This window comes from Pseudopodoces humilis, chromosome 27 (genome assembly GCF_049639895.1).
Source record: "Pseudopodoces humilis isolate 2021_Gansu_Grassland_sample_001 chromosome 27, ASM4963989v1, whole genome shotgun sequence".
Lineage (NCBI taxonomy): Eukaryota > Metazoa > Chordata > Aves > Passeriformes > Paridae > Pseudopodoces > Pseudopodoces humilis.
The window spans coordinates 5,657,793-5,672,717 of NC_142226.1; the positions used below are offsets into that span (position 1 = coordinate 5,657,793).

A 14,925-nucleotide genomic window follows, 5' to 3' on the forward strand; every position below is an offset into this window, starting at 1 on the left:
TTCCGTGGGATGGGCACAGCTCCATATGGATCTGCCCTGGGAGCGTTCCCCTCCCCACCCCAGGGAAGTGTCTCGCTCCCAAACGTGCTTCAAACCAATTCACTCCATGTCCACATGTTCCCTTGGAACATTCCCATGGAATTCCCACGCTCCGGCCACACCAAAAGTCAATCCACACAAAAGGGAGATGGACACACAACAGAATCCTCTGCTCCAAACCCAGCCCAGCAGCCTCCACACCCTCAATCCCAAAAAAAAAAAAAAAAAAAGGAATTTTCTGGGACCCCCCACCCCCCTTGCCGTGCACCCTCACAAACCCAAGGATTTTGCACCAAAAAGAGAGGAATCCTACCTTGTGGAAGGTTAATATTGTGACAGAAAGGCAGGGAGCTTTCAAAACAGAGATTATTTTAAACACTGGCCCTGTTTTTTGCTGATCTGACGTCTATTTCCATGGAAACCACATCCAGCCGCCGAGCTGCGAGAATTGGGAGAGGCTTCTGCCGGAGTGGGCATGGGAAGAGCCATTTTCCAGCTGCCTGGTGGAACCTTTTTGTGGGATTCAGGGGATCCCAAATTCAAAATCTGAAACCCTGAGGCGGCAGCACGGCCCCTGGGGATCGTTCCTGGCAGCTCCATCCCAGGGAAAACACATCCATGTCACCCACAACACACGTGTTTTCCAAGGAAACATCTTGAGCGCTTGGATGGAACGTTGTGGGAGACAAAGCAGCCAAGAGCCCCTGCCACCAGCCTGTGTTTCACTTTATCACTTATTAATTATCGCCCCTGCAGCCCAACACTGTGTTGGAGGCTTTAATATTAATGCTTTTGAGTCAAATCAATGAGCTTATCCTGGGATGATCCCTGGATTTCCCAGTGGAAACGAGGATTCCTGGGCTCAGGGCTTTTGGTTTGGTACCTGTGCGAGGGCCTTGAGTCAGTGCTCACCCCTGGGAGGGGAGGAGGAAATTTCCTTCACAGCCTTTGAAGGAGGGATGCAGGCTGAGAGAAAGCTGAGAGTCAGCACTTGCCAGCTGATTTGCTGGGGAAAGGGGAAAAAAAGAAGGAAAAAACGAAAAAAGAAAAAAAGAAAATAATAATAAAAACCAAAAAAGATAATGAAAAGACCTGATTGTAGCTTACCTTCCTTTGCAGATTGGCTTAAAAGCCAAAAATATTTCCTTGGGGTAAGAACTCTCTTATGTAAGAGGAAACTTATTGACAGAGCTGGGAAGAGGATTTGGGATCTGCTCTCAGCTCTGGCATTTTCCATGCCCTACCTTTTAGGACGAGGCTTTTTCCCAACCTTTTTCCAACCCCTGCCACTGCTGGTTTTGATCTGAACCAAAATCTTTGAGCACTGAGGGAAACAAGAGCTCCCAGCAGGTGGAAAGACACGGAGGCAATCTCATTTTTTTTGGCCTTGTTGCGAGAGTGGTTTTATTTTTGGATCATTTCATCAACCCCATTTGTTTATGTGGCATTTAGTTTTTGTCTGATCTCGAGGAGAATGGAGTGCATGAAAAGCTTTTATTTAATTTGCATTTGATTTGTGTTTATTGACACATTTACTGCGGTTCCAAACAGACTCTTCCCTCCTCAGCATGTGGCTGTGGTAGTTTTTATCTACTGGATTCCTTATCACCAACAAAAGGGGTTTTTTTTTTATGCTTTAATTCCAGTTTTACCACTAAGAGAGCGGGAAGCAGTGGGAGAAGCATCCTCCAACATGTCACATTTAGCCCCAAAACAGGCTGGAGAATAAAAACACCGTTTCAAGCCCAAATTGAACATCAGAATGAATTTCTGCCAGATGAATTTCTGCCTTTTGAGGAAAATAAAGGATCACAGCAGGACCTGCAGAAGATACTCCCAGAGCAGAAAGGACAAAGGCTCTGTAAATTTGGAATATGACCACTTCAAACCGTGTCCCTCGTGCCACTGGCAACCCCTCAGTGCTCCAACCCCACCAAAAAACCAAAAAAACCAAACCTCAGCTCCATCCCAGCCCCGTGAAACACAAAAAATCCAGGTCTCAGCAGAGGGCTCCTGGTGGGTGTGAATTTGGGACGTGACGTGATCAGATTTAGCCCAAAGATTAAAAGCCTGTGCTCTGATGTGCTTATCAAAACACCCCACAAAGAGACTGACATAATTAGGTGACAACTCAGCCCACGGCAGCTCTTTCAACTTGCAAAAATATTTAATCTCCAATAAGAAAATGTGGTTTCTGAGTATTAAATTGCCAGCCTTAAGCGCTGGTGGAGGGACTGACAGCTTATTTATTAATCAGAGGATGTTTTAGAGCACCTTGCTTAGTGATACTAAGGGTTGGATAGGGCTGGCAACAGCCCCGAATTAGCAAAGTTTATTTTCAAACTAGAAATCCAATATATTATCTGAGCTGAGTGGATCAGATTGAGAGATTTAATAAGCAGCCTGCTGGAGGAAGGGGTATTTCAAAAGGAACTCAGAGGTGGAGAAGGACTACAGGATCTCTTTCAATGATCCCAGGGTTTGTTTTTTTTTTTCCCAACCTTAAAAATTCTTGATCTTCAGATAAAAATTCATTTTAATCCAAACGCAGCCGAGGAGCCCAAGGAACAGAAGAACAAACCAGGATTTTTAGGGAGTGTCTCCCTCACAATGAAAGCTTTTCCACAGGCAGGAAATGTTTAAGGTAATTGATATTTGTTTACTGGAGGTGTTTAGGCTGGTACTATATTTATGCTGAAAAACACCATTAAGAAAATGTTCCCTTCTGAATAAATTTGCACCTCCCAATGCGCTGTTGGAAATAATTGAATTTTTGTGGATCAGACAGGTTGGTTTTTGGGTTGTTTTTTTTTTTTTTGAGAAATTCACTGGAAATCTGTTAATTCCTCCCTTAAATGAGACGAGGAAAAGCGCTGAGCACAGATGGCGACTGTGCCTGCAGCGACAGGGATGGAAATATCAATTAATTGCTTTAATATTGGGGCAACAGAGCCCTGAAATGTCACGTTCACCCCTATCAGCCACTGCCTGATACCCAAATCCTGTGGGGATGGGGGTGACCAGGCCCTGGAGCACAAGGAGAATGTGAAATATTAATGAAATAAAGACAGAAGCTGCAGGAACACTGCTCCCCTCCTAAAAAATTCCCCAAACTCTCAGGAAGGGTCAGAGCAGCTCCATCCTCACCTGCTCTGTGCCCTGAGCAGATCTGTCCTTGAGCCAGGAGGGTCTGGCAGGGCAGAATTCCCTTCCCAGCCTTGCCCATGGATGTTTTCCATCCTTTCATCCCTGGGAAAATGAGAATTTCCAGCCTCTCTCCCCCAGCCCGCAGCTCCCGGGGAGATGCAGCCCCGAGCCGGGCAGCACGAATTCCACAAGTTTCTTGGGAACAGATGGCTGGGGAGAGGCAGGGGCGAGGGAAAGGCTCCATCACAAGCCCAACTATTATTAGAGAGCAGAGGATTGGCAGCAGCAGCGCTCCCACGGGCGGGCGTGGCCGCTGGCTCCTGTCTCCATCAGCAGATCCCGCAGGACATTCCCATCCCTGCAGGTGTCAGGATGCTGTGGCCTCTCCTGCCCCAAACCACCACAGCTCCTCCTGGGGAGGAAAACTCATTTTGGGAGCCATCCCGGAGATCTCCTCGCTCCCACCCGAGCCTCCACCCCGTTTTTTTTTCCGCAGCCTCCCGGCTTCTCCGGCAAATTTGCATTTCCATATGGAGCACCCGGAGCTCCTGCTATAAACATCTCCCTGCCCTGGGTGCAAAAATATCCCTGCTGCTCCGAGCTGGAGCTCAGGGGTTCAGGGTTTTTCCATGCACTAATTCCATTTTTCCCAGAGTGTCAGAGGCAGCTGGGATGCAGCAAAGGAGACGGTGGGATTCTGACGGGCACATGGAATAGCAAATGCATGGAGGTGCTATAAAACATTCAAGAGCCACAGAACATTCCAGCACAGACATTTGTAGTGAGTCTTTTAAACTGGGGGTGGGGAAGCTGAAGAAAAGCTGGGTATAGCACTAATTATCCCCCAGCTCTTAATTAGTTGCTTGAATTTAAAATATGGATTCAGCTCCACCGGCAGCTCAGCAAGCCCATTGTGCTATTAATACTTCCCTGGCGTGATATGGTTAAAAATACTCCCACCCTTTCAAGACAAAATGTGGCTTGGAAGTGTCACGAGGGGAGGAGTTGAGGGATGGAAATCCTCTTAAAGGAATATGACTTCCCCAATATCAAATAAACAAAATGAATGGGCTCGTGACAGCCCCCACACCGAGCCTGTTCCCACAAAGAGAAAATGTGAAAATCATTCTCACTTCAGAGCTCTTGAAATCAGAGCAGTTTCCCTGGCAAAATCAGTGCCCAGCCAACTGGGAATGGTGTTTTATTTTTCTCTATTTTTCTCTATTTTTCTCTATTTTTCTCTATTTTTCTCTATTTTTCTCTATTTTTCTCCTGTTTTTATTTTCTTCAGCTCTCCCTCCTGAGGAACAGGTGGATTTGCAGCTCTCGAGTGCCTGGGTCCTGCAGACTCACAGCACGAGGCTGAAGTTCTGGCCAAAATGCAGAATTTGGGAGTGTTCTCAGGTCCAGGGAATACAGAACAACAGCCACAGCTGATTTTTCCATGGAATATCTGTAGGTATTTATGGGTGGGATCCACCAGACACCGGGGAGCCTCTTCCCACAGGATTTGTGAGCCAAGGAAATCAATCTGGGGTGGGGTTTTATGGATTTTTGGGCTTGTCCAGATCTGTGTTTCCACATTTTAGATCCTCTCAGGACAAGGAGCAGCTCCCCTCCTGTCTCCACTGAGAATTCTGCATCCAAATGGGTTAATTCCTGTTCCCTTCCCCTGGAATCTCAGCAATACCAGCACGGAAACAATACCTGCACTTAACATTTGCCCCGTGCTTTTTGATCCCTTTTTTTCCCCCCTCTACTAATCTGAGCCCTTGATAGATCAATATATAAATTAAAAGACAAAAGAACCTGCCACGTCCACTGTGGCTGGGGGAAAACAGACAAAGCCAGACTTTCTGGTGGAAAAACATCCATCTTTTATACAACAAACCAGCAATCTGCTGCTCTACGCCAAAATCAACACCCTGAGAGGCACTCCCATGTGATGGGCAACACAAGGGCTTTGTTTTAATTAAATTAAAAATAAATAACCCTCCCAAAACAACCCCCAGCCGTGGCCTTGTGTGGTGAATGCTGTTTGACACAAGAGACAGCCTGAAGGGGTCTGGGGGCTCTGGTGTCACCCATGGAGGGCTGTTGACAGTCTCAGCACCACGTTCTGGGGTGAAAATATGAGAGAAAGGGTTAAAAAAAGGAGGAGTTGGCATCTCCTGCTCACCCAGCTCCCCACTTTCCTCCCCATCACACTGGGGGAAAAGCAGGAGGCATCCACAGGCTGAGCTCAGCCTGTCCTTCCTAAGATGGGGGAGAGCTGGATGCAGCCCAAAATGCATCATTTCAATCATTTCAATCTGTCCCCGTGGCTTTTTCAGAGCACAGAGACCTCACACAGCCTCTTCTCTCCCTCAGTTTCCCTTTTTCCCCCCCCTCTCTTTATTCAGGAATCACCCCTGGGGTAGAAAGAGACGGCTCCAGCTCAAAATGGGGCTTCTGCCACAGAGAAAAAAAACTGAAAAAATAACAATTGTGCCTCAAAAATCCCTCGGGTGCTGCTGGCTGAGGGAGCAGGAGCCCTCCTGGCCCCTGGTGGTGAATTTTGGAGGGCAGGGAGGGTCTGTCCTGCCCCAGGACCCAATGTGGGAGGAATTTGGGAAGATTTAAACGTGGAGCTGAATCCCTCGTGATCATCCAGGCTCCTCAGCTCGAGGATGAGATGATAAAAATTCACTTCAGAGAGCAAGAAACTTGATTTTCCTTTGGGATCTCGCCCAGAGCAAAGCTGTGATTTTTTTCCAGTGGGAAGAAAACCGACATGAGAGCCAGTGAATCCTCAGAATTGAGAGGGATTTAGGGAATTCTGCTGCCTGGGGTTGGGGCAGGGCTGGGTTTTGGGGCTGGACACTGAACCCCCAGAGCTCCCACTGGGCTGCTGTGAATCCAGGCCTCACTATTTTCCTTAAAAACACGAGGAAAAAGGGGCAAAAAACCCCAACAAACACCAAAAGCCACGAGAGCCTTACGGTAATCACAAGGAGGTTTTTAACACGTGTCTGGATTTGCATTAATTAAATCGACAGGGAAGCTCCGACTGAGCAAATGAGGTTTTGTGTAAATGGCAGCGAGGGCTGGAGCTGGGAACTGGGGTTTGCTGCAGGGATGTGATGCTGGAAGGGGCTCCCAGGAGGGAGGGGAGAAGGGAAAAGGGAGAAGGGAGAAGGGAGAAGGGAGAAGGGAGCTGGAGCTGTGCTGACTTTGGGATTTCAGATCCAGGAGTGGGAAGTTTTGGTGGGAGAGAAGCCGTGGGGAAAAGGAATGTGTCCATTCACAGCCCAGCCATGCTGCAAGCACAGCTGTGAGGGGAATATCAATGGGCAGAGCCGTTTGTTTTGTTTGGGGTTGGGGTTTTTTTTGATTTTTGAAGCCACTGGTTTGAATGTGGGAGCAGGGGGGACACATTGGAATGCTTGGCTGGAAGGGAACTGCCATCCCACAGGTGCCAGCCTCCCAAAGTAACGGGGCTGGTGTTTCCTTCCCACATCCCTGAGAAATAAAATCCCTCTGGATTTAGGGTCACTTTCAAAGCCCAGCCTCTGTCAGCAGCCCAGAGCTGGAGGCAGATCACGTCCTGGGCTATCCTGTAACTCCTGCCTTTTGTCACAAAACCTCCCAGTGTGGCACAGGCAGCTCAGGACAGCCCAGAGAGCCTGGATCCATGGCTGGGAATGATCTCAATCCCTGCCTGGGAGGCACCAGAGCTCTCCCAGCCCTTTCCTTGCCCCATCCTTGCCCAGCAGAGCGATCCCAGCAATTGGGGATGTGGGGATGTGCTGGATTTGGGCTGGGCCAGGGTTAATTTCCCTGCTGGGGCTGTGTTTGGGTTTGTGCTGAAGCAGGCTTCAAACACAAAGATGTTTTGTTGTGTCAGAGCAGCCTTTGAACAGCGCCAAGGCCTTTCCTGCTCCCCTGTCACCCCCAGGGACCAGGCTGGGAGGGGACACAGCGGGGACAGGTGACCCTGGCTGACCCCAGGGGTATCCCAGACCGTGCTCGGGATAGAAACCAGGAGGAAGAAGGATGAAGAGCACCAGGAGGAAGAAGGATGAAGAGCACCAGGAGGAAGGAGGATGAAGAGCACCAGGAGGAAGAAGGATGAAGAGCACCAGGAGGAAGAAGGATGAAGAGCACCAGGAGGAAGGAGGATGAAGAGCACCAGGAGGAAGGAGGATGAAGAGCACCAGGAGGAAGAAGGATGAAGAGCACCAGGAGGAAGAAGGATGAAGAGCACCAGGAGTGATGGATTTGTCTTCCCAGCTCACCTTTGGAAGTGGCTGAAGCCCTGCTCGCCCATGGGAAGCAGGGAATGAATTCCTGGCTCTCCCCTGCTTGCACACACAGCTTTTCCTTTCCCTGTTAAAGCATCTTTAGCTCAGCCCAGCTCTCCTCAGCTTTCTGATTCTCTCCCCCACACCAGTGGCTGCGTGGGGCTGGGATTGGAGCACTCCAGGGAAAACCTTCCTGGTGGGAATTCATGCAGCATCCTTCACCTGGGCTGCAGCTGGAATGGAGATCAGGGGCAAAGCTGCGCTCAGGAGGGAGACTGGGGCCAGGAGATGTCTCCAGGCTGGGTTTCAGAGCAGATGCAGAGTCAGTGAAGGAGGAGAACGCCCTGCAGGGGCTCCTGCACCACACATCCCACAGAAAACAGAGCCAGGAGGGGGTCTGCCCTGCCCAGGTGGCCTTTTCTGAACACTTTTCTGGCAGGATTTTACTTCAGAGGCACAAAACCAACGTGGGAGTGCGGTGGTGGCCAGCTCTGGACGGGGAGCAGAGGGAATGATTCCTGTCTGCTCCCCTGCTCCACAGACACCAGGAATGAGCAGCCCCCCGAGAACTGAGGGGTTAACAAACCCCCCTGAGCAGAGCTGGTGTCTGAAAGCCTTTACATAAGAGCCCTGCAGAATTTCCAGCCTGTCTCAGCTGTGCCAGCGCCGACTGATCCCGGCAGGAAAATGGGATTTGATTTCTGCACCAGCCACTGTCTCTCCCTGTTAAACCTGTCGGGCTCAGCCACACGATTCACCTCATCCAGCGACCTTGGGTGTCCCCCAGCCACCCCAGGACAGGCTCAGCCACACAATTCACCTCATCCAGCGACCTTGGGTGTCCCCCAGCCACCCCAGCACAGCCCCAGCCCCAGGGGATGCTGAGTCCCAGCCTGAGCCCAGCGCCAGGAACGCCAGCTTGGGCACAAAACGTTCAAAAATTAATATCTGGAAGGCTTCAAAGCGGCAGGGTGTCGTGGTTCTGTTCACATCAGTCCTGTGTGTGTCGCTGACATGGGAAGGTGATGTCCTGGCAGCTCGGGATGTCCCCTGGGCTGGGACATCCCAGGGATTTCCCATGCCCTCCTGCCCGGTGTGTCAGGAGATGTGTGCCTGCATCTCCCAGAGCCAGCCTGGATGGGATAAATCCCTGCAGTCCCTTCCTCGGGATGGCTGAGGATGGGATCCCCCTCAAATTGCACCCCTGGCATGGCTGGTGTGACCAGGGATGTGCTGCAGGTGCTGCCAGCACGTCCCTGGCGGTGTCACACAGCCAGGCTGGGCTGTTCCTCTCTCCCGAGGCTGATCCCGGTCCCCATCCCACATCCCTGCACCTCTGGGGCGCTCAGAGGCTCCTCCTTCCACTCAGCCTGCTGAAAACCACCCTCCTTCCTTCCCCCTGCAGGGTTTAGGTGTGGAGTCAGCCATCTGCACGGCTTTCCAGGACTGTTAAAGGGTTTTCCTCACCCTTGTGCTTGGAGCCCCGATGCTGCATCTCTTCTAGCCGTGGTTGAACCACCCCCAACCCACAGCGAAGCTGGGGATGGTCTTCAAAAGCCCTTCCAGCCCAACCCCCTTTTTGATTTGTGGTTTGATTACCCTGAGACAGCCAACTCAGTCCTTATCCCTGGGGATTTTATTCCCACAGCCCCCAGTGCAGGCACACGAGCAGGGAGGGCTCTCCTGGCACATTCCCCGAGCCCCTCGCTCACCACCAGCGCTGTCCCCTGCTCTCCTCAGGGGTCCTCCTGCCCTTCCAGGCTCTGGGCAAGGAGGAGTCACTTTCCCAGTCCCCAGCTGCCAGCAGTGGCCTCGGGGCAGCTACAGGTGTGAGCGGCTGAACGGCACCTCCGGAACCACCGAGTCCCCAACACCTTCCAGGAGCTCGTCCCACTGACCAAACTCCTCCTGCAGCTCTGCACAGGGCACAGACCGTGACAGGGTCACCACATCCTCCCCTCCAGGTGACAGGGTACCACAGCCACCCCTCCAGGTGACAGGGTCACCACATCCTCCCCTCCAGGTGACAGGGTCACCACAGCCACCCCTCCAGGTGACAGGGTCACCACAGCCACCCCTCCAGGTGACAAGGACACCACAGCCTCCCCTCCAGGTGACAAGGACACCACAGCCACCCCTCCAGGTGACAGGGTCACCACAGCCACCCCTCCAGGTGACAGGGTCACCACAGCCTCCCCTCCAGGTGACAAGGACACCACAGCCACCCCTCCAGGTGACAGGGTCACCACAGCCTCCCCTCCAGGTGACAGGGTCACCACAGCCACCCCTCCAGGTGACAGGGTCACCACAGCCTCCCCTCCAGGTGACAGGGTACCACAGCCACCCCTCCAGGTGACAGGGACAGCACATCCTCCCCTCCAGGTGACAGGGTACCACATCCTCCCCTCCAGGTGACAGGGTCACCACAGCCACCCCTCCAGGTGACAGGGTACCACATCCTCCCCTCCAGGTGACAGGGTCACCACAGCCACCCCTCCAGGTGACAGGGTACCACATCCTCCCCTCCAGGTGACAGGGTACCACAGCCTCCCCTCCAGGTGACAGGGTACCACATCCTCCCCTCCAGGTGACAGGGTCACCACAGCCTCCCCTCCAGGTGACAGGGTACCACATCCTCCCCTCCAGGTGACAGGGTACCACAGCCTCCCCTCCAGGTGACAGGGTCACCACAGCCACCCCTCCAGGTGACAGGGTCACCACAGCCACCCCTCCAGGTGACAGGGTACCACAGCCACCCCTCCAGGTGACAGGGTCACCACAGCCTCCCCTCCAGGTGACAAGGACACCACAGCCACCCCTCCAGGTGACAGGGTCACCACATCCTCCCCTCCAGGTGACAGGGTCACCACAGCCTCCCCTCCAGGTGACAGGGTACCACAGCCTCCCCTCCAGGTGACAGGGTCACCACAGCCACCCCTCCAGGTGACAGGGTACCACATCCTCCCCTCCAGGTGACAAGGACACCACAGCCTCCCCTCCAGGTGACAAGGACACCACAGCCTCCCCTCCAGGTGACAGGGTACCACATCCTCCCCTCCAGGTGACAAGGACACCACAGCCACCCCTCCAGGTGACAAGGACACCACAGCCACCCCTCCAGGTGACAGGGTCACCACAGCCTCTCCAGAAGCCAAGGAGCAGCCACCAGACCCCCGTGCTTTGGGAAGCAGCAGCCCCACAGCCCCCCCAAAGCAGGGAGCCCTGGTGCCCCCCTGCTCCCCCGCCCTGGGCCGTACTCAGGTGCCTCTGCAGGAAGGCCAGAGCTGCCCGGCTGGTGATGGCCAGAGCCTTGTGGGGGTCCAGGCTCCCCCTCCTGCCGAAGATGCAGCTGAGCAGCTTCCCAGGGAGGAAGGCAAAGTCGGTCTGGTCCTCGTGCGTGGTTCCCCTGGGCAGGGGAGGGATGTGCATCAGTGGGATGTGCAGCAGAAGCCAGAGGTTTTCCTGCTGGGACACCCCCAGGTGGTCCCTGCAGCGGGTGGGTGCCAGCCCCCGGCTCACAGCACGGTCACAATCCTCGTCTGGCTGTTCCTGGAGCTCAGCCTCTTCATTTTAGCAAAGCTCTCCGGGGTCTGGAACTTCTCGGTGTTGATGAAGAGCACAGGCTCGGGCACCTCTGGGTACAGCAGGTTCTCCAGAGGGAACATCCAGGCATCCAGAGCCACGGCACACCTGGAGCAGGACAGAGCAGGACAGGCAGCCAGCACCGCTCCCCTTCCCACCAGGATGAGCCCCCTGTCCCCTCCTTGTCCCTGCCACGCCTCACCTGAAGCTGGGCTCCTTCACCAAGGCCAGCACCGCTGTCACCCCCCCGAAGGAGTGGCCCATGACGGCCACTTTGCTCAGATCAAGGTTGTCCTGCAAAAGGGAGAGGGATGAGGAGTTTGAGCCCAAAGCTCCCATCTGGAGGGAAGGAAAAGCCAAGGGAAGATGAGCAGTGTCCCTGGAAGGGGGGAAATGCCGTGTCCCACTGCTGCTGGGATGGGCTCTGCTGCCCACAGGGGAGGGCAGGGCTGCAAGGCTGGGGCTCTGCACGAACCCTTCTTGTCCCAGGAGGAAAAGCCCCAGGCAGCCAGGACTGATCCTGCCACCAAGGGGCACCCAGAGCTCCCTCCAGGCAGAGCCAGGTACCTTCAGCACGGAGAGATCCCAGTCCTGGCGAAGGATGTTCAGGACAGATCTGCCGCCGGCGATGCCCTGGAAGAGCCGCAGCGCCCGCACGCATTCCTGCGCTCTCTGGTGAACCTGGAACAGTCAGCCCTTCCCTGGCAAGCCCAGCTCCTCCAACCACAAACCAGGGCTCAGAACTTCCCCCCAGTGCCCATCCAGGCTCATTTCCCCAGTGCTCCTCTCCTTCTCCCTGAATTGCAACGAACGGCAAGGCAGGCGCGAGGTGGCAGCATTTATTGGAATGGTTTCTTTTTGGTGTTTGCTTTTAATTCAGTTAATCTGGCAGCAGACGGCTGGAGATGAGCAAATGCCTCTGCTCTGGGGAGGAAGCAGGGGAGGGAGAGCCCTGGATCCTCACCAGCTGCCCCCCAGCCCAGCTCCAAACCCCCACAGAGACCCCAGAACCCTAACCCAGGAGCAAACCTGGCTGTGCCCCTAAAACCCAGCTGAGGGGCACCAGGAGCATCCTAAAATCCCAAATGATTCAGGGAGAGGATGCCCTGACCTGCAGCCACTTTGAGGCCACGTCCTCGGCTGCCCTAAGGACACCAGTGTTGGTGTCTGTGCACATTCAAGGTGACAAGTGACAAAATACTCAATGAAAACCTCTCTCCTGCACTCTGCAACACAGAAAATGCTGGGATTGAGATTGACCTGGTGACTATTTCCTTCTATTTATCATCTATTTCTCTTTCTCCCTCACCATTTCTGCTCGTGGGTTCAAGAAAACTGTTTCCCTTTTCTGTGCAATGTGCCACGAGGCAGAGCACACACAAAAATAACAGGCTGGGAGGCGATTTAAGGCTGCCAAAAGCACCTCCGTTCCTAGAGAGCTTTTCCACGACTCGCCCTTGTCCTTTTAAATGAGGCAGAAACAAACAGAGGGGGGGGACTTGGCTCAGCAGGAAACCTTCCTGCTCCCCAGCAAGCAGCTGTCCGGGATAATCCCAGAGAGACAAAAATCCGAGTGGGAACAAACCCAGCAGCTGGTGCAGAGCTGGGCTGGGCACAGAGCCCTGTTCTCCCCAGGGTGTGGGGGACATTGTCCAGGGCCATGGCTCCTGCCAGGGTCAGCTGGAGCCGGACAGACGGACCCCAGGAAACAGAGAGGAACAGCTTGAACAGATTTTTCTCATCTCCGAGGGGAAAGCTCAGCCCCAGCGCCAACAGGGTTGGGAAGAGCATCCCCAGGGATGCAGGAGGAATCTCAGACCTCCCCTCTGCTCACCCTGATCCCCCGCCCCGGTACCTGCTTGTTTCGGAAATAAAACTCCTTCTGCCCTTGGGGCACCCGTTGGAAGGGGATCCACTCCTCCGTGCCAGCCGGGGCCGTGCACAAATAGGTGGTGGCAGCAGAATGGTCCCTGTGGGGACAGGAGGGAGGGGGACACCGGCAGCTCCCCCCAGGGCACGATGTCCCACCAGCCCCAGCACGAGTTTGGTGGGGAGCTGGGCACCCACCTGTGCTCCAGCGCCGCCACCACGAAACCCCGGGACGCCAGCTCCGTGCAGATTGAAGAGTACAAGGTCCTGGAAGGGAGATGGGAGCAGAAGGGTCAGGGCAGGACTGAGTGGGGCCAGGAGAGCCCCCCACATCCCTGTGCCAGCCCTGCTCAGGGCTCTCACTACCGAAAGGCTCCCAGGCCGTGGGAGAAGATGATCAGGGGGTAGCCGCCGCTGCGGGGCTTGAGAGGGGCATTCCAGCTCAGCGGGACCTTGCAGGAGCCTGCAGGGAGGAGAAACCCCCGGGAAAGGGGGGGACACGGGCACAGGGTGCAGGAACAGCTCCCGGCTCAGCTCCAGCTCCACCATCACCACAGGGGCTGGGAATGAGCCCCAGCAGGGCGGGGGTCCCTAAGGAAGCGGGGTGGGGTTCCCCCCTCACCGATGGCGATGCTGAGCAGGGTCGAGCACCAGCGGTGGCCGAGGATGGCATCAGCCAGACCCCTGCAGTACTCGGGGCGAGGGACCCAGAGCGGCTCGGTGGCCCCTGCCCGAGGCAGGCACGGGTAGAAGAGGCGAAAGAAGAGCCCCTGAGGGACACAAGCGAGGGGGACACAGTGGGGACAGCACAGAGGGCGGTGGCAGTGTCCAGAAGCAGCCGGCTGCAGGCACCTTGCTCTGCACGGGACACCTGTCCCTGTCCTCAGCCGTGTCCCCATGCCCGTACCTGCAGCGTGGGGCCCACCATGACATCCGTGCAGCCCACCTGGTGGGGTCCCTGCCCCGGGGGCAGCGCCAGCATCCCCCCCATGCCAACGCAGCTCAGCCTGGCCGGAGACACGGGCTCAGCGTCTGTCCCCCACCCCAGGGACCCCAACTCGCTCCCTCCTCCTTCCCCAGCCCCCTCTCCCACTGCCCAGACCCCGGGCAGCCCCCAACAACCGCAGCGACCCCCAGTCCCACCCCTGGCCTCGAGGAGCCAGGGCAGAGCCCCTCGGGGCTGCTCGGGGATGAGACCCCCCCCGTTCCTCCCCCGGGACTGGGATGGCGGGGATGTCCCACGGCCACCCTGGGGAGGCTCCTGCCCCTGCCGGACACTGCCGAGGGGTCAGGAGCCGAGGGGGGACGGGACCCTGCACCCCCCAGTGCAGGACTACAGCTTCCAGCAGCGTCCGGGGCTGCGGAACCACACCTCCCAGTATGGCCCCGGCCCGGGACCACACCTCCCAGTATGCGCTGGGATCCTGGACTACACCTCCCAGTACGCGCAGCTGGACTACAGATCCCAGTGCTTCCCAGTGCTTCCCAGTGCCCGTCTCCCAGAGCCGTCCCCGCAGCTCGCAGCGCTCCCCCCAGCGCCCCCTGTCACCATCGCAGCTCGCGGTTGTCCCCCGGTTCCCAGTGACCCCCAGTTCCCAGTGACCCCCGGCTCCCAGTGACCCCCGGCTCCCAGTGACCCCCAGCTCCCAGTGACCCCCAGTTCCCAGTGACCCCCAGTTCCCAGCGCTCCTGACAGTGCCCCCCGTGCCTCCCAGCTCCACCCCAGCTCCGAGCGCCCTCACCCACGCAGCTCCCAGTGCCCCCCAAAAGCTCCCAGGGCTCTCCCAGTTCTCCTCTGTGCGCTCCCAGTATCCCCCAGTATCCCCCAGTATTCCCCCCTCCCAGCACACACCAGCACACCGGGTCACGGCTCCCAGCACGCCCAGTGTACTCTGCCCGACAGCTCCCAGTGCCTCCCGTGCTCGTGGACTACAGCTCCCAGTAGCCACCAGTACAGGACACCGCTCCCGGTGTCACCGGCCCGGAATCGCAGCTCCCAGTGCCA

The 14,925-nt window shown here is 55.8% G+C and overlaps 1 protein-coding gene across 3 annotated transcripts; it reads right to left on the reverse strand.

Moving 5' to 3' along the window:
• Window positions 1-9,192: 9,192 nt before the first annotated feature.
• On the reverse strand, window positions 9,193-14,860 carry PAFAH2 (platelet activating factor acetylhydrolase 2). 3 transcript variants are annotated; one of them, XM_005529692.3, is made up of 11 exons: window positions 14,773-14,860; window positions 13,828-13,927; window positions 13,543-13,690; window positions 13,287-13,383; window positions 13,119-13,187; window positions 12,907-13,021; window positions 11,619-11,732; window positions 11,254-11,345; window positions 10,989-11,159; window positions 10,727-10,875; window positions 9,193-9,385 (listed from the first exon to the last, which is right to left on the reverse strand). In XM_005529692.3, the coding sequence occupies exons 2-11, from the start codon at window positions 13,909-13,911 to the stop codon at window positions 9,291-9,293; spliced, it is 1,134 nt and encodes a 377-aa protein (XP_005529749.2). In that variant the 5' UTR covers window positions 13,912-13,927; window positions 14,773-14,860; the 3' UTR covers window positions 9,193-9,290. The 3 variants fall into 3 exon arrangements, with proteins under 3 accessions (XP_005529749.2, XP_087923469.1, XP_087923468.1); XM_088067343.1 differs by having other exon boundaries at window positions 14,781-14,814; XM_088067342.1 differs by lacking the exon at window positions 14,773-14,860 and adding an exon at window positions 14,663-14,709.
• Between the last annotated feature and the right edge of the window lie 65 nt (window positions 14,861-14,925).